The sequence below is a fragment of the Trichomycterus rosablanca genome, chromosome 11 (genome assembly GCF_030014385.1).
Source record: "Trichomycterus rosablanca isolate fTriRos1 chromosome 11, fTriRos1.hap1, whole genome shotgun sequence".
Classification (NCBI taxonomy): domain Eukaryota; kingdom Metazoa; phylum Chordata; class Actinopteri; order Siluriformes; family Trichomycteridae; genus Trichomycterus; species Trichomycterus rosablanca.
The window spans coordinates 13,003,861-13,027,541 of record NC_085998.1 but is presented as its reverse complement, the minus strand read 5'-3'; the positions used below and the strand labels follow the sequence as shown (position 1 = coordinate 13,027,541).

General features: G+C 37.5%; 2 protein-coding genes across 3 annotated transcripts; one reads left to right on the top strand and one right to left on the bottom strand.

Annotated features, from left to right (window-relative positions):
• The first annotated feature begins 337 nt into the window (after positions 1–337).
• Positions 338–7,771, top strand: LOC134323226 (galectin-4-like). 2 transcript variants are annotated; one of them, XM_063004674.1, is made up of 13 exons: positions 338–406; positions 554–752; positions 833–946; positions 2,317–2,427; positions 2,559–2,647; positions 2,785–2,983; positions 3,061–3,174; positions 4,989–5,077; positions 5,217–5,529; positions 5,633–5,727; positions 5,825–6,023; positions 6,948–7,061; positions 7,155–7,771. In XM_063004674.1, the coding sequence occupies exons 1-13, from the start codon at positions 363–365 to the stop codon at positions 7,185–7,187; spliced, it is 1,713 nt and encodes a 570-aa protein (XP_062860744.1). In that variant the 5' UTR covers positions 338–362; the 3' UTR covers positions 7,188–7,771. The 2 variants fall into 2 exon arrangements, with proteins under 2 accessions (XP_062860744.1, XP_062860745.1); XM_063004675.1 differs by lacking the exon at positions 6,948–7,061.
• A 2,500-nt stretch (positions 7,772–10,271) lies between these two features.
• Positions 10,272–20,011, bottom strand: LOC134323041 (cytochrome c oxidase subunit 5A, mitochondrial). Its single transcript, XM_063004457.1, has 5 exons — positions 19,880–20,011; positions 18,423–18,539; positions 15,564–15,685; positions 13,652–13,784; positions 10,272–10,404 (listed from the first exon to the last, which is right to left on the bottom strand). Exons 1-4 carry the CDS (start codon positions 19,950–19,952, stop codon positions 13,671–13,673), a joined length of 426 nt encoding a protein of 141 aa, XP_062860527.1. The 5' UTR covers positions 19,953–20,011; the 3' UTR covers positions 10,272–10,404; positions 13,652–13,670.
• Positions 20,012–23,681: the final 3,670 nt, after the last annotated feature.

Sequence of the window (23,681 nt, the reverse complement as noted above, 5' to 3'; positions counted from 1 at the left end):
TTTATATGACTCAAAGAGCCAATCAGGAATAAGCAAGGAAATATCTTCACACTGTAAAACAAAATGCATTTTTGTGATTGGTTCAGAGATAATTTTAAAAATAGCCGTTGCTTGCATTGTGCTTGGGGGGGCAAAGACACAATTTGGGGGGGCAATGCCCCCCTCAGCCCCCCCCTAGCGCCGGCCCTGATGTGAACAAATAAGCAATTATGTTTACTTTAAAGAATAACCTTCAATTTTAAGGTCCGAAATGGACAATTTTACTTGAAATGTCAGATACATGATTGTCCACTTTATTTCTCCTTTATTACTCCTAGTTTCTCCCCTATGTGGGTAAAATACCTGTGGGGCTAACACAATACATGGCGCTGTTCTTCCAAGGAACTGTTCAAACAGATGCTAAAGGGTATGAGCTAAAGACTATATGAACCACCATACACCATCTAAACTCAGGCAACAAAGATCATTCTGTTGTTTTGAATTAGGATTCATTTAAAGAACACAAGACTATTAATTTGATGCAAGTTACATGTGTCTGGTTTTTTCTTCACAGCTTTGCAATCAATTTTTGTACGGGACCATCAGAAGGTGACGACATTGCTTTTTACTTCAATCCCCGTATTGGTCAGTTTACGGCTTTGAACAGCTTTAAAAATGGTCAGTGGGAGACTGAGGCATCTGCCCCTGACAAACCCTTCACTGCTGGAGCTCCGTTTTATATGATTGTTGTCATCACATCAAATGATTATGAGGTGTGTGTACTGAATAAACTTGCCGAAAGTTTATGGAAGAAAGTTGCAGAACCACAAATAAATGTGCTCTGTTTCTGTAGGTTTATGTGAATGACCAAATATTTTGCATGTTCAACCACCGCATTCCTTTTGAGAAAGTGAATACAATTCGCGTTGTTGGAGATGTTTCCACCAACATCATTGGTTTTATTGAAGTAAGTTAAACAGTTGATTGCCTCAACATGTTATGCAGACATTTTTTTAGCTTCATTGATTTTGCTTGATATTTTGTTTATTTCTTGTTATGACTGAAGTCTGAAAAAAGTTAAAATCTTAACTAAAACTGCTTTCAACTAGCTTAATATTTTTAATAACTGTATTTATTACATCCTTTACTTTTACAAACCATGTGTTTTTTATATTTTTAGTCAACCAATAGCTATTTACATTTATTTTACACCTGTCTCAAATATGTTTTTTGTGATGGTACAAAACCCCCTTCCAGAAAAGATGAGATCATTGTAAATTGCAACGAAAAGTTGAGTCTTTTGCTATTTTTCCTAAATTTTTATATAAAAGTAGAATAAAAGATATTTCATTAATAAACGTCATTGTATGTTGTAATTATAAACACATTTACAATTTGATGCCTGCAACACACACTAAGGTGTGTTTATCTCTGTGTTCCATCAGCTTTCCTATTAATGACACTTTTCAATGGTTTGGCAGATGAGGACACAAATTGTCTGTATAGAATGGATGTACGGCTTGCTCTTTCAGTCTTTCAGGTTACATTTATTATTGCAGCAGCAGACTGTATTAAGAGACAATGATTTTTTGAAGTACTCCTGAGCCAATAAGGCTATATTTATCTCAGCAGCATGTTCTGAACACTAGATAGTAAAACACACAATTATTTGTAATCTTGCGATAAGAAATGTACTAATTAATTAAGTTGCCATTCTTTCCTGATGTTTGGCACAAAGTGGTGAGCTACAACCCATGTTGCTTGTGAAGTCTGATCCTTTGTTGGAACCTTCTTTAATACCAAATCATGATTCCTTTAAGCGTTAACAATTCATCTGCTTATTGTGGAACGCTGTAACTTGAATATTTTTTAAAACCTTTCACGTTTATTTTTCCTCTGGCCCAACTTTTTTGGAGCGTGTTGCAGGCATCAAATTCTAAATGTGTTTATATTTACAAAACACAAGTAAGTTAATCCTGGAAAACATTTTTCTTTCTACTTTATCAGTTAAATATTCAAGAGAATAAACAAATCACAGATTCTTCATTTTACTGCATTTTACACAAGGTCTCAATGTTTCAGAAATGGATTTTTGTAATAATAAACAGTTTCCTCAAACAGTAAAGTGAATCCTTACTCACATTTGGCCTACATTTCTGTAGTAGTGTTAACTAAACTGATCTTTTTATAGTATGTGGTAAAAATTTCAGCTGTACTTTCTTAAGTTTGCTTGATTGTTAACTAACTAAGCCTCCCAACCTAGCCTAACCTCTATTCTATATCCGAATGTTTTATGCTACTCTAAATAACAAGTTTGAAATGTATTTTACCTAACAGAACTGGAGGATTTGTCCATTCTTCAGGGAAGAAAAAAGATTTGTTACAATTACAGGGAGCTTAGTCTCGGCATCCACAAAGTTTGAGGCTTTCTACTCAATCAGCAACCCTGTGAGTAAAACCCTCTTATAAGATTATGTCAGATAAAACTAGCTGAGTTTCTTCAAGCAAAGCTATGATTATAAATAAAATGTAAATATATTCTCACATGCAATGATAGATACCTAATTGTGCTCCTCTAGGCTCTCCCCTATGCTCTTAAATTGCCTGCAAACCTAAAACATAATATGGCTGTATTCTTCCAAGGGACTCTTCAGAATGATGCCAAAAGGTATTAGAAGCAAATATTAAAAAACATCATATATCTAGTTGCAATCAAACATTTTTTAACTCTAATTAAGATGCCTTTAAAAAACACACAACTATTGTTTTGATGCCAGTTACATGTGTCTGGTTTGTTCTTCACAGCTTTGCAATCAATTTTTGTACGGGACCATCAGAAGGTGACGACATTGCTTTTTACTTCAATCCCCGTATGGGTCAGTTTACTGCCCTGAACAGCTTTAAAAATGGTCAATGGGAAACTGAGGAATCTGCACCTGACAAACCCTTCACTGCTGGAGGACAGTTTATTATCATTTTTGTCATCACATCAAATGCATATGAGGTGTGTCTCAAATATTTTTTTAGTAAATTGCTTTAGGAATATTGCAAAATTGTGAACAATGTTCCTTGTTTCTGCAGGTCTATGTGAATGGTCAAAAACACTGCACATTCAAGTGTCGAATTCCTTTTGAGAAAGTGACTACAATTCGCATGCTTGGAAATATTTTTATGAACCTTGTCTGTTTCATTAAAGTAAGTAAAGTCTTTTTTTAAAGTTCTTTGATTGATGGAGAAGTTGTATTTATTAGCTGGTCTAATCCTTTTATTATCTAATAATACATTAGTTTAATGAAACAAACCTAATCCACCCTGTTTTAAACTTGAAATGAAATGTTTACTTGCAAAATGTAGAAACCCAATGCTTTCTGATTCTAGGAATATCTGGATCTAACACATACTTTTTCGAAACAACCTGACCAGTGCTCGCTTGTTGTTGTTAGCTTTAGATTGCTTACTGTAATATCAAGATGGCACAGGCATTTACAAGTGATGGTTTGCACTAAATGATGTACTAATCTGACTGAAAACTTCCTCCAGCTTTTTGTTTGTTTGTTTATTGGGATTTTAACGTCATGTTTTACACTTTGGTTACATTTATAACAGGAATTGTAGTTACTCATTACACACAAGGTTCTTCAGTTCATGAGGTTATATCGAACATAGTCATGGACAATTTTGTCCAATTCACCTCACTTGCATGTCTTTTGACTGTGGGAGGAAACCCATGCAGAAACAGGGAGAACATGCCAACTCCACACAGAAAGGACCCAGACCACACCATCTGGGGATCAAACCCAGGACCTTCTTGCTGTGAGGCGACAGTGCTACCCACTGAGCCACCGTGCCACCCCCTCCAGCTTTTTAAAGGCCCATAACAGCACATGGCATATAAAGTTTGACCCCATCTTGTTCATCTTGTTGCTTTTTTTATGCATTTTCTCCCCATTTTCCTCCCAATTTAGCACACTCAATTTTGTCTTCCGCTGCTGAGAGATACTAGATTACATCCAAGGAGAGCACGCCACTGTACACGCCTTTTCCGACACTTGTACAGCCCTCCTCTTCTCGCCCCTGCTTTCTGCACAGTCAGGGTCTGTGGGGTCAGTCAGGGTTCTGCCAATCAGGGTCTTTACACAGCGTATGAAGACCCACCCACACATAGTCCGGCCCCCACCCTGCAGATACGGTGGCCAATTAGTATCTGCTGCAGGCAATGCCAATTATGCCTGCCAGATGTGCCCAGTCGACCAGTGGCAACATTGAGTTTTGAACCGAGAAGTTCAGAAATTTGGTGCTGGTGTGCAAGCGGGATATCCCACTGCACCACCTGGGCGCCCATTGTGTGGCTTTTGTACTTTTTTGGGGTTGTCTTTTTCTGTCACTTTTAAAAAACTTTCCTAGTACAGTGCTGTGAAAAAGAAAACAGCTTTTACATGATTACTATACTGGACTGAAGATTAAGACTTCTTCAAAACTTGTATCAGCCATGTAAAAAAGTAATTAATAACCTAATAACTGTTTGTTCCACCATTGTCTGTAACAAATACAGTCAAACATGTGCGATAGTCTTTTGCTTCAATTTTTTTACAGAATTCATTTAAATCAGACACAATGAAGGGTCTTGCAATTGGATTCACATCAGGACTCCAAAACCCTCATTTTGTTTCTTTTGAGCCAAGCAGAGGCGGAATTGCTTGTGTGCTTTAAATCACTGATCTCCTGCATAACCTAACTGCAACTGAGGTTTAGGTCACAGACTGACAGATGGAAATTCTGATAAAAAGCAGAATTATGGTTTTATGAGTTACGATAAGTCTTCCAGGTCATGCAAAGGCAAAGCAGCCTAATGTAAAGGGACCCATGTTTTCCAAAAAATTCCACCCTTAATACAGATATATAGATAAATATATACACAGTTGATAGTGATATCATAGTTAATCTAGGATTATAAAAAATACCTTCTTCTGCTTGCAATGATTAATGTCCTTCACTGTTTGCTTTCTCAGTCACTTCCCCCGGTGCCACAAGTTTCCAATTGGTTTGCAGATGATATGGCTGTTCAGGTCAAAGGAATCGTTTCTGCAGATGCCAAAGGGTATGGCCTTATATTCATTTCAATAGCAAAACAAAATACCACCACAAAATCTTGCATCTATGTAAGCATGCAACAAAAGCATTGTTTAAATTTCCATGCGGTAAAAAAAAATTATGCTGCCATGTTTTTATCTTCACAGCTTTGCAATAAATTTCTATACCGGGTCATCAGCTAATGGTGACATTGCTTTTAACCTTAACCCCCGTATTGGTCAGTATACGGCCCTGAACAGCTTCAGAAATGGTGAATGGGAGTCTGAAGAATCTGCCCACGACAAACCCTTCACTGCTGGAACACCGTTTGATATGGTTGTTGCTGTCAGGTCTGATAACTATGAGGTGCATGTAAAAGAAACGCAACACAGTACATTTAAACACCGCATTCCTTTTGAGACAGTTTCTACACTTGGCATCAAAGGAGACATTGGCATCGCACTAATTAATTTCGTTAAAGTAAGTTCAATAGGTTTTTGCTACTATTTTGAAGTTGCTTGATTGGCTGTCGTATCTGTGAGTATTATTATTTTACATGTTTGATGTGTTTGTTTTTTATTAGAACTGGGGTAAGAGTAATAAGAGTGTAATGACTGGGATTATAAAACAAAATATGGCTGTATGCTTCCAAGGAACAGTTGCTGCAAAACCAGACCGGTATGTTCACATGTCCTTTTTTAAATCTAGAAAACTTTATGAATATAAACCATAAAACACATAATTTAAATGTTCTATGTTTTGTTTTTCTTTACAGCTTTGCAATCAATTTTCAGTTGGGTCCATTAGAAAATGATGAACATGCTTTTCACTACAATCCCCGTATTGGAAAATATACGGCCCTGAACAGCTTCAGAAAGGGTAGATGGGAAAAGGAGGAAAAAGCCTCTGACAAACCCTTTAAAGCTGGAGGATCATTTACTGTGGTCTTCCATTTCAGATCACATGGCTATGAGGTAAGCTTATCCTCAAGTTCAGTTGGATGTTTTTTTATTGTCAAGTTTGATTAATAAAAAAAAGCATGCTATTTCAAATGAAAAAAACAATACTTAGGACCTTAAATGTATTAAAAGTAGTATTTTAAAAAATTAATCAAGAATAACATTTTTAATCAAACGATTTTTATTGGGCTATGTTTGTGCCACTTTAAACATAATGTTGCTGTGTTAAAGCAGTGCAAATTACCACAGTGACATGTGTTTATACTGTATAATGGTAACACCGGTCTTTTTCCAGTTTGCGGTCCTGAGTTACAAATTACATCAGCTGCTGCTAAATATTGTTAAATGCAGGGTGACGACTATACATGTCACGGGAACATTACAAAGAGTGGTGTTAAATGGATCGCAATAGACTGTAGACGCTTTAACATAGTTAACCTAGTGGGTCGACATGACGTTGTACGTGTTGCATCTAGAAATGGTTCATTGTAGTACCCAGAGTTCCTGTTTTCAGTGGCAGGGTTACGAACAGGAAAAGATCCTCACTTTTGCCAGATAATGTGAACAGACTTGACATTTTAAATAACTGGCTAAAAGATGAGTAGCTGTTAACAACTCTATATAGGCATCGGCTGGCTTTCTAAAGATAATTTAGATTTAATAATTTTATCATAATTGTATTGAATTTTTTAGTGGTAAACATTTTCTTGCAATAAAAATGTGCATAACTTAAAATTTTGCTTCGTTATTTTTGCAGTAGATTAATCACGAATAATTTGGTTATTTAATGTTGATTAAAAATTGTAATCGTGTGACAGCCCTAATTAAAAGTAATACCAGCCTAATAATCACTTTTATAGTACCCGTAGACAGTCTGCAGGTAGTAAATTGTTCCAAAAAAGTTGGAAAACAGTTATTAACTGAACCTTGTTTCTGTAGGTCTATGTCAACAACCAGAAACACTGCACATTTGGGCACCGCATTCCTTTCGAAAAAGTTTGTGCCATTTGCATTACTGGACAAGTTACCATAAACAACTTTTGGTTTATTGAAGTAAGTTAAAAAGTAAAAAAAAAAAATGCTAACAGTTTTAGCAATTTTAACATTCGTGGCCTATTAATTAACTTTATATTTATTTTCCATTAGAACTGGGATCCTTCTGCTCCTGTTGAACACTAAGATTTCATTCCACTTTGCCTCAGTGTTGCCTGGAAACACATTCTGCCAAATGCAGTGTTTTACTTCATATACTTTATTGTAACAAGCCATTTTTATTCCTAGTCAAAACACTTTCTTATGTTCTTCTTGGACTAAATTAGCACTCTTGTGTAAGAAATATTACCATCCTTACTCTAAATAAAACCACTTACCAATCTCTTTAGACAGTAAAACTAATTACTGTTATACCAACATTCTTTCAACAGACTTTCATAAGCTGTAGTACCTTTAAATGTTGTACTGATAAAACAGAAAAACAAAGAAGAATTTTAACAAATTGATTTGAAGCTTAAATGGATATTTCTGGTAGAACATAATTAGGAAATAAGCAAAATTTGTGTATACAAAATACAAAGTAAAATAAAATGGCTGTCAAAAAGCATGTTTGTTGAGGGTCATTTGCCTGATCACAAATATAATAGAAAGGCTTTCTTCATTAGGAGGAATTAAAGGGGACTTAAGGGCAAACTATGCATCTTTTCTTTCATTTTTTGCTGATGTGTGTCTGATAAAATTTTGGAGTTATATATACAGTGTATCACAAAAGTGAGTACACCCCTCACATTTCTGCAGATATTTAAGTATATCTTTTCATGGGACAACATTGAAAAAATGACACTTTGACACAATGAAAAGTAGTCTGTGTGCAGCTTATATAACAGTGTAAATTTATTCTTCCCTCAAAATAACTCAATATACAGCCATTAATGTCTAAACCACCGGCAACAAAAGTGAGTACACCCCTAAGAGACTACACCCCTAAATGTCCTAATTGAGCACTGCTTGTCATTTTCCCTCCAAAATGTCATGTGATTTGTTAGTGTTACTAGGTCTCAGGTGTGCATAGGGAGCAGGTGTGTTCAATTTAGTACTACAGCTCTCACACTCTCTCATACTGGTCACTGAAAGTTCCAACATGGCACCTCATGGCAAAGAACTCTCTGAGGATCTTAAAAGACGAATTGTTGCGCTACATGAAGATGGCCAAGGCTACAAGAAGATTGCCAACACCCTGAAACTGAGCCGCAGCACAGTGGCCAAGATCATCCAGCGTTTTAAAAGAGCAGGGTCCACTCAGAACAGACCTCGCGTTGGTCGTCCAAAGAAGCTGAGTGCACGTGCTCAGCGTCACATCCAACTGCTGTCTTTGAAAGATAGGCGCAGGAGTGCTGTCAGCATTGCTGCAGAGATTGAAAAGGTGGGGGGTCAGCCTGTCAGTGCTCAGACCATACGCCGCACACTACATCAAATTGGTCTGCATGGCTGTCACCCCAGAAGGAAGCCTCTTCTGAAGTCTCTACACAAGAAAGCCCGCAAACAGTTTGCTGAAGACATGTCAACAAAGGACATGGATTACTGGAACCATGTCCTATGGTCTGATGAGACCAAGATTAATTTGTTTGGTTCAGATGGTCTCAAGCATGTGTGGCGGCAATCAGGTGAGGAGTACAAAGATAAGTGTGTCATGCCTACAGTCAAGCATGGTGGTGGGAATGCCATGGTCTGGGGCTGCATGAGTGCAGCAGGTGTTGGGGAGTTACATTTCATTGAGGGACACATGAACTCCAATATGTACTGTAAAATACTGAGCAGAGCATGATCCCCTCCCTCCGGAAACTGGGTCGCAGGGCAGTGTTCCAGCATGATAATGACCCCAAACACACCTCTAAGACGACCACTGCTTTATTGAAGAGGCTGAGGGTAAAGGTGATGGACTGGCCAAGCATGTCTCCAGACCTAAACCCAATAGAACATCTTTGGGGCATCCTCAAGCGGAAGGTGGAGGAGTGCAAAGTCTCGAATATCCGCCAGCTCCGTGATGTCGTCATGGAGGAGTGGAAAAGCATTCCAGTGGCAACCTGTGAAGCTCTGGTAAACTCCATGCCCAGGAGAGTTAAGGCAGTTCTGGGAAATAATGGTGGCCACACAAAATATTGACACTTCAGGAACTTTCACTAAGGGGTGTACTCACTTTTGTTGCCGGTGGTTTAGACATTAATGGCTGTATATTGAGTTATTTTGAGGGAAGAATAAATTTACACTGTTATATAAGCTGCACACAGACTACTTTTCATTGTGTCAAAGTGTCATTTTGTCAGTGTTGTCCCATGAAAAGATATACTTAAATATCTGCAGAAATGTGAGGGGTGTACTCACTTTTGTGATACACTGTACATAAGAACCAGTAGCTAGTGGTTGAGCACACAATGTTAACCATCTTGTATACATGACTAGTTAAACTGATACTGATTCTCTCCTGTTCAATAAATAATAAGACTCTAAAGAACCTGTCTAATGACTTTTCTTGCTAAATTTATGGTACCTCAGACCAGGGGATTTCAACCTTTTTGGACATTCGCTGACCTTGGACTTGCGCCCCCCCCCAACCCAAATCCCCGCACAAAATGTTCTGTAGTAGCTGGTGTTTATTTAAAACTGCAGCTTTCATTAAAAACAGTAAAAACAGAGAGCTGACTGAAAAGAGAAACTCTGATCTTGAACAAGCTTCGCTTCCTACGAATCGACTCCTGAATCACTTATAGCGATATTGTGAACAGAGCATCTCCCTCCCATGATACACCTCTCTTAAAGACACACACACGCCCTATAACAGCAGTCATTGTTTTCGTCACCGATTTATCTTCAGTTAGCCCTATTTTAAAGTTTTGCTTGCCAACGGTCCTTTTTTCAGACAGAGCGGGATAACATTAAATGTATATGTATAATGTATGTATTAAATATATTTAGATCTTTATTTAACTGATAAAAGTAGACTTTATTGTATTTTGTAAATATACACATTTGGAATTTAATGCTTGCAACACACACCAAGAGAGCTGAAACAGAGGTATATTTAGAGGTGTTCCATTACCTTTTCCTACCTACATTTGATTAGAGAATTAATGTGTTGATGTCTATAGAACTGATGGATTTCTGAATTTCTTGATGCCGTGACAGAGTTAACTGGTCAATAAAAATGTATTGGGTCAGGTAAATTTTTCCCTCAAATATTATAATGTTAAACACCTTTAAGAACAAACACAGTTTGTTATATGTATTGCTCCTTTTATTAGTCCAATAATAGGGTACATAACAATACTTTATGGACATTGGATAGAAAAGAACGAGGCAGAAATCTTAGGTTTAGTGAACAACCTCATCATACGCATTGGAAAACCTAAAAGAAAAAAGAAGAATATATTAACAACCATTATGAAAAGAATCCATAACTGCATAGCTAGAGTTCAAGTTTTCTGTTTAAACAGTAAAGTGCAGCAATGCATGATAATGATGTCTCACATTCTATGCTAGATTGCACCCATTAGTTAAGTGCATGGTGCAGTGGTCATATTTAATGGCTTAATATTTGATAAATATAGATTTGCTCAGGTGGCACACGGGTGAAATGTGCTAGGGTTGGCCAGTTGGCTATGTACATACAGACATAACAAAAAACACATAAGGGACAGTGGTAGTCTAGTGGGTAGAGCTTTGTGCTATCAACCAGAAGATTGGCAGTTCAAATCCTGCTATGCAGTCACTGTTGGGTCCTTGAGCAAGGCCCTTAACCCTGTCTTCTCCAGGGGCGCTGTACGATGGCTGACCCTGCACTCTGACCTCAGCTTCCAAACAAGCTGGGATATGCGAAGAAAGAATTTCATTGTACTGTACATCTGTATATGTATATACACTCCTGATCAAAATCTTAAGACCAGTTAAAAAATTGCAAAAATTTGCACTTTGCACTATTGGATCTTAAGAAGGTTCCAAGTGTACTCACTTTTTTTGACACTTTGATTTCTGTTTTGAGGGGGTTTTCGGGTTTTTTTGAGCTATGGTCTTAAACTTTTGATCAGCTGATGAACAGCCTATTTCAGTTAAATTGTTGTTTTCAATAAATTGCCTGCTCAAAAGTTTTTGTCTCTTGCGCCCATTTCTTCTTTTAGCATTGTGAAGCTCTACTTAGAACCTTCTTAAGATCCAGTAGTGCAAAATGCAAATTCTTGCAATTTTTTAACTGGTCTTAAGATTTTGATCAGGAGTGTATATATACTCACTTTTGTGATACACTGTATATATATATATATATATATATATATATATATATATATATATATATATATATATATATATATATATATATATATATATATATATATACAGTGTATCACAAAAGTGAGTACACCCCTCACATTTCTGCAAATATTTCATTATATCTTTTCATGGGACAACACTATAGACATGAAACTTGGATATAACTTAGAGTAGTCAGTGTACAGCTTGTATAGCAGTGTAGATTTACTGTCTTCTGAAAATAACTCAACACACAGCCATTAATGTCTAAATAGCTGGCAACTTAAGTGATTACACCCCACAGTGAACATGTCCAAATTGTGCCCAAATGTGTCGTTGTCCCTCCCTGGTGTCATGTGTCAAGGTCCCAGGTGTAAATGGGGAGCAGGGCTGTTAAATTTTGTGTTTTGGGTACAATTCTCTCATACTGGCCACTGGATATTTAACATGGCACCTCATGGCAAGGAACTCTCTGAGGACATGAGAAATAGAATTGTTGCTCTCCACAAAGATGGCCTGGGCTATAAGAAGATTGCTAACACCCTGAAACTGAGCTACAGCATGGTGGCCAAGGTCATACAGCGGTTTTCTAGGACAGGTTCCACTCGGAACAGGCTTCGCCAGGGTCGACCAAAGAAGTTGAGTCCACGTGTTCGGCGTCATATCCAGAGGTTGGCTTTAAAAAATAGACACATGAGTGCTGCCAGCATTGCTGCAGAGGTTGAAGACGTGGGAGGTCAGCCTGTCAGTGCTCAGACCATACGCCGCACACTGCATCAACTCGGTCTGCATGGTCGTCATCCCAGAAGGAAGCTGACGCACAAGAAAGCCCGCAAACAGTTTGCTGAAGACAAGCAGTCCAAGAACATGGATTACTGGAATGCCCTGTGGTCTGACGAGACCAAGATAAACTTGTTTGGCTCAGATGGTGTCCAGCATGTGTGGTGGCGCCCTGGTGAGAAATACCAAGACAACTGTATCTTGCCTACAGTCAAGCATGGTGGTGGTAGCATCATGGTCTTGGGCTGCATGAGTGTTGCTGGCACTGGGGAGCTGCGGTTCATTGAGGGAAACATGAATTCCAACATGTACTGTGACATTCTGAAACAGAGCATGATTCCCTCCCTAAGCTGAAGGTAAAGGTGATGGACTAAACCCAATTGAGCACCTGTGGCGCATCCTCAAGTGGAAGGTGGAGGAGTTCAAGGTGTCTAACATCCACCAGCTCCGTGATGTCATCATGGAGGAGTGAAAGAGGATTCCAGTAGCAACCTGTGCAGCTCTGGTGAATTCCATGCCCAGGAGGGTTAAGGCAGTGCTGGATAATAATGGTGGTCACACAAAATATTGACACTTTGGGCACAATTTGGACATGTTCACTGTGGGGTGTACTCACTTATGTTGCCAGCCATTTAGACATTAATGGCTGTGTGTTGAGTTATTTTCAGAAGACAGTAAATCTACACTGCTATACAAGTTGTACACTGACTACTCTAAGTTATATCCAAGTTTCATGTCTATAGTGTTGTCCCATGAAAAGATATAATGAAATATTTGCAGAAATGTGAGGGGTGTACTCACTTTTGTGATACACTGTATATATATATATATATATATATATATATATATACACATACAAATAAACAAATAAAGTATATCTTATTCTTCATAATTGGTTATGTCTGAAGGGGGTGGATGTCCAAGGGCCTACAATGGACTGGTGTACTGTCCGGAGTGTGTTACTGCATTGCACCCAGTGATTTCAAGAAAACTAAACACACCATGACCCTGACAAGGATGAAGCGGTGGCAAAACAAATATAATGACTTCTTATACAATTAAGTTTATTGGATGAATTTTTACATTTATTTTATTGTATACATCACATATACATCTCGAGCACTAAAAATTACATGCACATTATACACAACATGTGCACACACTATAAACACATTTTAATTACACATCAGAAAATATCACATAAAAGCTAACTGCTAACATCAACAGCAAGTATCTTTTGCAAAAAATAATAAAAAATACAACGCAAACACCTAGTCGATTAGAGCTAGAGACTGGCTTAATAGGTTATGCCTAATTTTTAACACACGACGCTTATATTGAAGCCAGAATGAAATTGCGTGAGAATTGGTTTGCTGATTTGAGACTCACCCTCACCCACACTCCAGCACATGCACCAACTACATGTACAAACTTAGAGAAAAACTTGCATCCCAACTCTAGTGCCTGACAATTAACAAACTATTACATTTAAAGATATAAGCAAATATTCTTTTACCCATTAACCGACCATCCATGTGGGGGAAAAAAAGCAGCTTAGTTATTATACTTACTCATTCTGAATGCAGGAGTTTATGCCCTATCGATACCCAGTTCCTCAGGTGTGGAGATGCCCAGCTCTGCAAGGGTTGGGCGAAGCTCCTGAATCACATATGGATAGATCTCTTTGTGTGGCCCTGTTTTGTCCTAAAATAAGAATCATTGATAAGATGGTGTAAGTGGAAAACAAACACAGTATACAGTATTTATTGTACATCAATAGCAGATACTTTTATGCACAGGCATAATGTGTGCCAGGGATTATATTTCTAAGAGTGGTTCTATACAATCAAGAGTATCAGATGGATTCAAATTCAAAACATTTTTAAAATCTTAATAGAATGTTTACTTCTATGGGTGGCATCAATAATAAATAATACCTATAAAATCTATATTAATATCTACAATAATATTAACATTTAGACAATAGTGCTGGGCAGCATGCTAATATTTACTACACAGCAATAGAAGTGTGTCTACCAGTAGAGATTTTGCTATACTGTGGTATAGCTAGATCATTGTTGCTGAGCCTATAGTTTATTTGCTCTGGTCCAAATCAGTTAATGAGTTTGGTAGCTTGGAGTGTTTTTTGCTTGGTTCGGTTTCTTCTCACACAGAAAAATCCAAGCACACCAAAATGCATCACAAAAATGAAGTAAGAATGTTCACTCCGCTTATAGGAGCAAAAATGCAAATACATTAAAAAAGGTCCTGTGTTTGGGACTAGTGCATCTCTTGATGTATACTTTCAACAAAACATCAGCCAATCGTCTATTCAGCTATTTTGATCATTATACTTTATGCCTGCATCATCTGTATACCTCTGTTTATTCCCTTTTAATTAAGACCTAGTTTTACAACTTGCCAAGCAGCAACAGTAATCTATATTAATTTAAATAATCACTGTATTCCATACTTAATTATGTTAGCTTAATTCCTATGTCTAACACCTCCCAAGTTCGATGCCATTCAAAGAGACTGCATCTGTCCAGTTAGAATATCCAATCACTGGTGGCACTGGTGGAACCTGCAACTGCGTGCAATAAGCACTAATCTAATTTCACCGCTGATCAACAGGTCTCTAGTAAATGTATATGTTCATGTTGAAAAGAGAATTGGTTCTGATATTGCTGTTGTTCATTTCAATTGTATATCTAATTAAAAGTTTAGATATTCACTAGTCAATAAGTTCTACATCTATCAAGACAAACGTGAGTCTGATTTAACCAGAGTAAAAAAAGTGTGAAAACACCCTAAATTAGACTGGATTTGATTATTTTAAAGTGACAATAATAAGAAAGAACAATTTAATATACTGTATGTACTGTTACCATGGTATAAAATAACATACTGTGATAATTCATCCACCCCATCAGCTACTAATGCAGGGTGACAGTTTTGGGGTTTATTTGCTCAGAAACTTCTCTGTTTGCAGAAATGAAGAAAAATAAATAAAAGATGTGTTTGACTTTGACCAGCAGAAATAATACATGGCACAACTTCTTTATTTATATTTTAACCTCTGGTTATCAACATAAACTAAATATATACCAACCACATAACCTTGCTTTACCACAGTGACAGAAACAACATGTTTAGGGTAGTCATCACATTTCATTTAAACACTATCTAGCCTGCCAAGAAATTGAGTACTCGATTACTTGTTTATTTTTCCTGCCAAAAAGTAAATCTGCCTTGATAAGCTATGTACTTTACCTTCACACTTCAAAACACCTTGAAAATTTGCAAATACAATGGTTCGTTTCATATTACAGACAGCTGTTTTAAAAATTTTATGGATTCTGTTTTATTCTTTAATTCTGTTACTGTTCTTTAATGCACAATATTACCACAACCATCCAGGCAGTACTGTTATTCATAATAAAACACTGTCTACCATATGTTTTGTTGCTATAAGAGTCCCACCTTAACAGCTTCTAGAATGCGGATTGCACTGGCCAGGTCATCAAGCCTTCTGCAGGCTCTCAGAGCAGAGTCCAGGATCTTAGGCTCAGGGACCAAGTCATAGCCGATCAGTGTGTTCACACCTGAGGGAGAATACAAATGGTTATTAGATGGTTAGCAAATATACAAACCAATTCAGTTGGATGTAATTCTGCAAGATATGAAACAAAACTGCAGCAGTTTTTGGTGAACAAAGACATTTGAGAAAATGTGTCTCCGAACATACTCTCAGCTGTCACACACAATAAACATCTTTCATAGAATGTGGCCATACTTAGGCCTTAATGGACCTTGTTTTGTGGTGGGATGTTGGAGCATTTTAAGAAGAAAATCTTCTTAAAAGAATAATTGAGGTTGATATCTACTTTACAGGCTGCACCCCAGAACCTAATCTGTGTTCATCAAAACATCTGTGTTTCTAATCTGTGTTCATCAATTTATATGTTAAAACTTTCATGCTTTTAAATTATAAACAAGCATATTATTAGTCACTAACTTTTCTTTTGCAGAATTATAGTCGTACTGCATGTTAAAATGCAAGTGTGACATTTAACAAAAAATTTAGATGGTTTGCATATTGTTCCAGTTAGGGATGTCCCGTTCACGTTTTTTTGTTCCCGATACCGATCCCAATTATTAATTTTGATCCCGATCCGATACCGAGTCTCAAACCGATACTTGTATTTTCTAGATATTGTCTAGATAAGAACTAGATAATACTGTTCACACAGTGCACACTTCAAGTACATAACAGTTATTCAAATTAATCCAATGTATACAGTATGTTTAACAACTAAATAGCTCTGCAGTGCTGTAGGGAAAAATGCTGCATCCAAGCTATTGGCTTAATGTTTTGCATTTTTACAAAATCAATCAAAGTGAGTGAGATAATTACAGTTTTACTTTAAACTTTACATTCGAAGAAAAAAAATCTGTTTAATGCAGTGATACACTAAAAATGAACAGAAATCTGTGTAGCAGCTTAACTTGAATATAAGAAAAAAAGTTACTTAAAAGCATTACAGTAAAGCCTGAATACCAAAATACAATGGAAAGGCTCTTTTGTTATGAAGGAAAGCCAGTTTTTAAAGTGCTTGTATTGTGACAATGGTTTGATGGCCGTTTCTATGCGAAGTGAGTGTGTTTTGACCCTTTGGGGCTTCCATAGTGCATGGTAGGGATGTCCCGATCCGATCTCAAAGATCGGGATCGGGGCCGATCAAGGCATTTTTTAATTGATCGGAATCGGCTTTACTAAACCCGATCTTAATCCCGATCTTTTGTGTTACGTCAGCATGTCCGCTGTGTGGAAATAGTTTAAATTGAAAAGTAAAACAAGTCCAACAGTGAAGTGTAATGTCTGCAGTGTGAGCGTTTCACGAGGCGGTGGGAGCAGAGCTGCGTTCATGTGTGAGAGTGTGTGTGAGTTAAGGATCACACCGGTTTACAAAACAACGTAGTGATGCACTCGTTTAATAAAGAAATAAATGCACGGTATATTCACATATTGTCGGGAGCAGAACACTTTATTAACTTCTTCTGTTACGGTACCGAATAGCCGACAGTTGAGTCAAGCACGCTATTTCATGTTCTATGGAAGGCCTAAAGGGTCAAAACACACTCACTTTGTGTACAAACGTCCATCAAACCATTGTCACAATACAAGCACTTTAAGAACTGGCTTTCCTTCATAACAAAAGAGCCTTTCCATTTTATTTTGGTATTCAGGTTTTACCGTAATGCTTTTAAGTAACTTATTTTCTTATATTCAAGTTAAGCTGCTACACAGATTTCTGTTCATTTTTAGTGTATCACTGCATTAAACATTTTTTTTCTTTGAATGTAAAGTTTAAAGTAAAACTAATTATCCCACTCATTTTGATTGATTTTGTAAAAATACAAAAACATTAAGCCATAGCTTGGATGCAGCATTTTTCCCTACAGCACTGCAGAGCTATTTAGTTGTTAAACATATACACTGGATTAATTTGAATAATTGTAATGTAGTTGAAGTGTGCACTGTGTGAACAGTATTATCTAGTTCTTATCTAGACAATATCTAGAAAATACAAGTATCGGTTTGAGACTCGGTATCGGATCGGGATCAAAATTAATAATCGGGATCGGTATCGGGAACAAAAAAACTTGATCGGGACATCCCTAGTGCATGGAATAGTGTGCTTGACTTTAGCTGTCCGCTATTCGGTACCGTAACAGAAGAAGTTAATAAATTGTTCTGCTCCCGACAATATGTGAATATACCGTGTATTTATTTCTTTATTAAACGAGTGCATCACTACGTTGTTTTGTAAACCGGAGTGATCCCTGACTCACACACCATATAAACAGTAAAATTCTACAGTAATGAACACGGCTCTGCTCCTACCGCCTCGTGAAACGCTCACAGTGCAGACATTACACCGCTGTTGGACTTGTTTCACTTTCTATTTCCACACAGCGGACATGCTGATGTAAAACAAAAGATCGGGATTACAATCGGGTTTAGTAAAGCCGATTCCGATCAGTTAAAAAATGCCTTGATCGGCCCCGATCCCGATCTTTGAGATCGAATCGGGACATCCCTAGTTCCAGTGGAATGGAGCTGAACATCTACTAGCAACACTAAAGTTAACAGGAAATGTGTTAAGATACTGTCTGCATCTGTATTCTTTGCTTAGAAAGTTTAGTAGGCCATGTCTTGTGCTACTCTTTCTCTGCTAAAAATCCACATTCTTAAAACCAAACTTGTTCTGCACATGCTATTTATGCTCATATGTTACTGTACTACAGACTCTATAGGCTATAGGATTAACCATTTACCTTTTCTAAGTTCCCATGCATCAATGTCGGGCTTGCTAAAGTATGTCACCCAGCGAGCATCAAACTCTTCGTCTGTCTCTGCTTTGGCATGGGAGTAGCACCTGGAGGCCAAGGGGGCTGAAAAAGCATTTAAACTGTTAGGTTGCATTAAGGTAAATATTACAGCATAGGAAATTAAACAAAATATAATGCTGCACTGTCTAATGGTCTTTATTACAACCAGATAAACCAAATCACCTATACAACTTGCTCAACATTATTGCAACTAAATGCTCACTGAAGATCAGCGATACAAAAATACAAAGACCTACACATCAGAAATAAAAAAAGTGTATTTTATATACAATTATGATTTAAAAAATTAGGTCAGATATGCATCAGATATATGCTGTTTAAAGACCTGAGTGATTTGATAAGTGCTAAATGTTTATAGCCAGACTGTTGGATTGAAGTTTCACCCTTAACAGCAAGTGGCACACAAGGGCAATGTGAGTAACCACCAACAGTGGTCTGAGGAGGGTCAAGCCACAAACAGGCTTTTGGGCAGCTAAGAATCACTGATACCAGAAGACATGATTTGTGGTTCCATGATCTAACCATTAGAAAGTTTACAAACCTGACTGAGTTTGTGCTGAGAGGGACGTTTAAGTTGTTTACCAGGTCACCTTTTCCATCTGTTTAACTCATTTTAACCTGAAATCTTTAGGAACTACTTTAGGTAACTGCTATTGCCTCCTTTTTAGGATTAACATTTAGAACTTAATTTATTTGATGTGACCTTCACATATAGACATGTTTAATATTGTAAAAATATTTTTATGATCAATTTGTAAGTTGCTTACAAATACTTTTTTAAATGCTTATAAACACTTTATTGATTGTGTTTATGTAAGAAATCGAAAGACAATGAGTGCAAGTGTGAAAGGGACATGTGCACTAAAAGTAAATAACTATTTTTTTAAATAAATGTGTTAGTTTACCATATATACTATGTATAAATAAGAGTCCAACTGTGATTTAATTTGTGTTGTCACGCTGGGTCATCACAAGGACATGAATGCTATTAGCTACAAGGCTAATTGACTAAGGTTAAAAGGTAACTAAGCTAATTTTAAATAGCTTCAAGTCGATGTCAATATTTGGTACGATGTTAGTCATTTAACCGCTGATACAATTCTAAATATTTCCAATAAACGTTTACTCTGATACGTTAATGCTTGTCACCAAATACAACTTTCATTGGTCGTCTCCCAAATCTCTCCATACACCCTGTCTACTATTTCTACCTGTTGTTAAAAACAACGTCTTCTGCTCCCTACTTAGTGCCCTACATGTCGCTGTGGTAGCTATTTGAACTTTACCCGGTAGAGTTGTCGGAAACTTAAATTGAAACTGATTTTCTAAATGAATAAAAAACATAATTAAAACCAAGTTAAGTTCAAAAAATGAACGCGTACCTGTATAATGAGGACGTGCCCGTGCTAAACCTCTGACACCGGCTGCTGAAACACGAACAACAGCAGAAAACATCTTCACATACCGTGAGGTTACACACTACTGCACACGAGAGGGCACAGAAAGGTGTCGCTGTCTTGCACGCATGCGTTTAAAGTTGCGCACGCGTACTTGTGCTTGCCTTCTTTTTGTAGCTGGCTAGCCAGCTAAATAAATAAATAAACGGGTGGTTATTAAAACCTAGCAATTAACTAGCTTTTTAGGGCTGGACGTTTCGCAATAAAGTGGTGGCTTTAAACCAATGAAATACCAATGAAAAATCAAGTAATTTCTTTTTACATGTTTCTAAGCCAAATGACAGGCAAATTAATTATTGTTTTTAGCATCTGGTTAGCTTAGCTTCCACAGGAGGACGAGTACGTGTCCGTCCATGCATTGCGCCGGACTGCTGGTATTTTACTAACCCAGCTACCTGTTTCCACATTTATTTAATTTTATTCAATACAAAGTTATTTTTAATGTCATAAATATAATACATCACTTACATGAGCCAACATTAAAAACATTTTTTTTAAACTTTGCAATATTTAAACCTCACTGTTTAATATTATTCCAGGACACAGCATTGCTTTATGTTTGACTGCAAATGAACAACATATTAAATAAACAGAGGTGCCTTGCCACAGAGTTGCTTTCTCTTTTTATCTGCTCTCCATCACAACAACGCTGTGTCTAGTGTGGAGAACCTTTTGGAGAAGGTTTTTGAGAACTACAACCCCTGGCAAAAATTATGGAATCACCACTCTTGGAAGATGTTCTGTCAGTTGTTTAATTTTGTAGAAAAAAAATAAATCACAGACATGCCACAAAACTATCATTTTTCAAAATATCAACCTTCTGGCATTAAGAAACAATAAAAAAAAGAAACAAATATAATAGTTGTGGTCAGTCACAATTGCTTTTTTTAGATCAAGTAGAGGAAAAAAATATGGAATCACTCAAATCTGAGGAAAAAATTATGGAATCACTCTGTAATTTGCAGTTTAAAAACAAAACATCTGCAGCAGATTAGATTTGCTAATTATTCTTCAGTTTAAAGAGTGCTCACACCTCGGAGAGCTGTTGCACAAAGCAGATTGTCATGAATCATGGTTCCAACACAAGATATGTCAGTTGAAACAAATGAGAGGATTATAAAACTCCTTCAAGAAGATAAATCATTGTGGAATGTCGCAAAAGATGTTGGTTGTTCCCAGTAAGCTGTGTTTAAAATCTGGACCAAGTACAAACAAAATGGGAAGGTTGTAAAAGGGAAGCATACTGGTAGACCAAGTAAGACATCAAAGCATCAAGATAGAAAACAAAGCAATATGTCTTGAAAACAGAAAATGCACAACAAAACAAATGAGAAACAAGTGGCCGGAAAGTGGAGTCAACGTCTGTGACTGAACTGTAAGAAATCACCTAAAAGAAATGGGATTTACATACAGAAAAGCCAAACAAAAGCCACCATTAACACCTAAAAAGAAAAGAACAAGGTTAAAGTAGGCTAAAGAAAAGCAATCGTGGACTGTGGGTGACTGGATAAAAGTGATCTTCAGTGATGAATCGCGAATCTGCATTGGGCAAGGTGATGATGCTGGAACTTCAGCATCCAAAGTCCAAAGTCCACATTGAAATTTTGGACGCTTTTCTTATTCCATCAGTTGAAAGGATGTTTGGTGATGATGACTTCATTTTTCAAGATGATAATGCATCTTGCCATAGGGCAAAGGACGTGAAAACTTTTCTTCAAGAAAACATATAATGTCAATGGCATGGCCTGCAAATAGTCCGGATCTCAATCCATTTGAAAATCTCTGGTGGAAATTGAAGAAAATGGTCAATGACAAGGTTCCAACCTGCAAAGCTGATCTGGCAACAGCAAGAGACAGTTGAAGGCAGATTGATGAAGAATACTGTTTGTCATTAGTTAACTCCATGCCTCAGAGAGTTTAAACCATTATAAAAGCCAGAGGTGGTGCAACAAAGTAATAATGGTGCAGTGTTTTCTAATGATTCCATAATTTTTTCCTCAGATTTGAGTGATTCCATATTTTTTTCCTCTACTTGATCTAAAAAAAAGCAATTGTGACTGACCACAACTATTATATTTGTTTCTTTTTTTATTGTTTCTTAATGCCAGAGGGTTGACAGTTTGAGAAATGATAGTTTTGTGGCATGTCTGTGATTTCTTTTTTTTCTACAAAATTAAACAATTGAAAGAACATCTTCCAAGAGTGGTGATTCCATAATTTTTGCCAGGGGTTGTAATATGTACTGTAGACTGTACTTTCTGCAGCCACTGAGAAAGCATGGTCAGTCACAGGTGCTCTTGAAGCAATTCTACACTGCAGTTCAGAATTTGTCCTGTGCACATCCATCATGGTATGGTTTGGATTAGGGTTGGGACATTCAACACCGAGGCCTCGAAGCTTGTTTCACTTTTGTAACACTTGCTGAGTCGACTCAGTGTATCGGAGCTTGTCGAAAGCTTCGAAAATGTCAATGAACCACCAGAAATGGGCAGGACTGATTCAAAGCTTTGGTGCTGTTCCATAATATTATATACCCCTTTTCCACCGACGCAGAACGGAGCTCGTTCCGGTTCCTGAACTTGATTTTGAACCGGTTCCGTGTGTTTCCACTGAAAAAAAGAGGTTCCAGACAGCGAACTAGCGGGCCAATCTGGCACCACAGAATACTTGGTTTTTCAGCACAAACCGTGAGCCGTGGGCGTGTCATGTTGTACCGCATAGCGACAGCAACAGTGGCGTCCGCTGGTGTCTCGTATGGAGCTTGTCGCTGCATTTTTATCTTTTAAAGTTCACCTGATTAAATTTTGAGCCAGTTTGCCGCTGATATTTCCAAAGCGCCTTGAAAAAGGTGAATTGTGTGATATGATGTGGTAAAAGTGACCCGGACGAAAAACGCTTAACGTGAAAAATAAAGCGTGAAGCTTTTTCAATTCCCCGAGCTGCATAAACACCACACGTAAAGTAAATCCAGCTAAACACAGATATATGTTGTATTTTGGAGTAGATTTGATGCTTATTTCACACAGATGGATGTTCGTGTTGTGGAACTTTAGTGATGTTTCACCGCTCAAGCCGAGCGCTGAGCAAATCAGTTATTTGCGCCGAGTCGCGGTGAAAGCGATGCGCAAAACGCTTCTCACGTCAGTGAACTAAAGAATACAACAACTACGACAAACGTGTCTACGTCTTCTTATCACCAATAGCTGATTGATGCTTTTTGCATAAAAACGAACATCTGTAACAACAGCACAAATGCTTGAACATAATCTACACGCTCTGCCATGATATTACTACTCTTAACTTTTGTTAAGCAACGCCCACCATTGATGACGCAGACTTGGTTCTCAAAAACTGGTGGAAACGCGTGTCGGTTCTCTACAGAACACCAAGGTTCTAAGAAACCTGAACAGAACCGGTTCAAGAACCAGGGTTCTTTTGGTGGAATAGCGCTTTGAGTGACCCGAGTCCATAAAATAAACAGAATTTACCACCACTAGTGCCTTGTCACATGAGTTGCTTTCTCTTTTTATCTGCTCTCCATCACAAAACCTAACAACGCTGTGTCTACTGTGGTGAACTTACATTCTCTGCCAGGCCCTTTTGAGGAGAAAGTTGGTGTTTGACTCCTGCTTAAGGTTTTTGGAGATAGTAGTTCTCAAAAACTTTAAAGCAATTCTACGCTGCAGTTCTGAATTCTGAATTTGTCCTGTGCACATCCATCATGGTA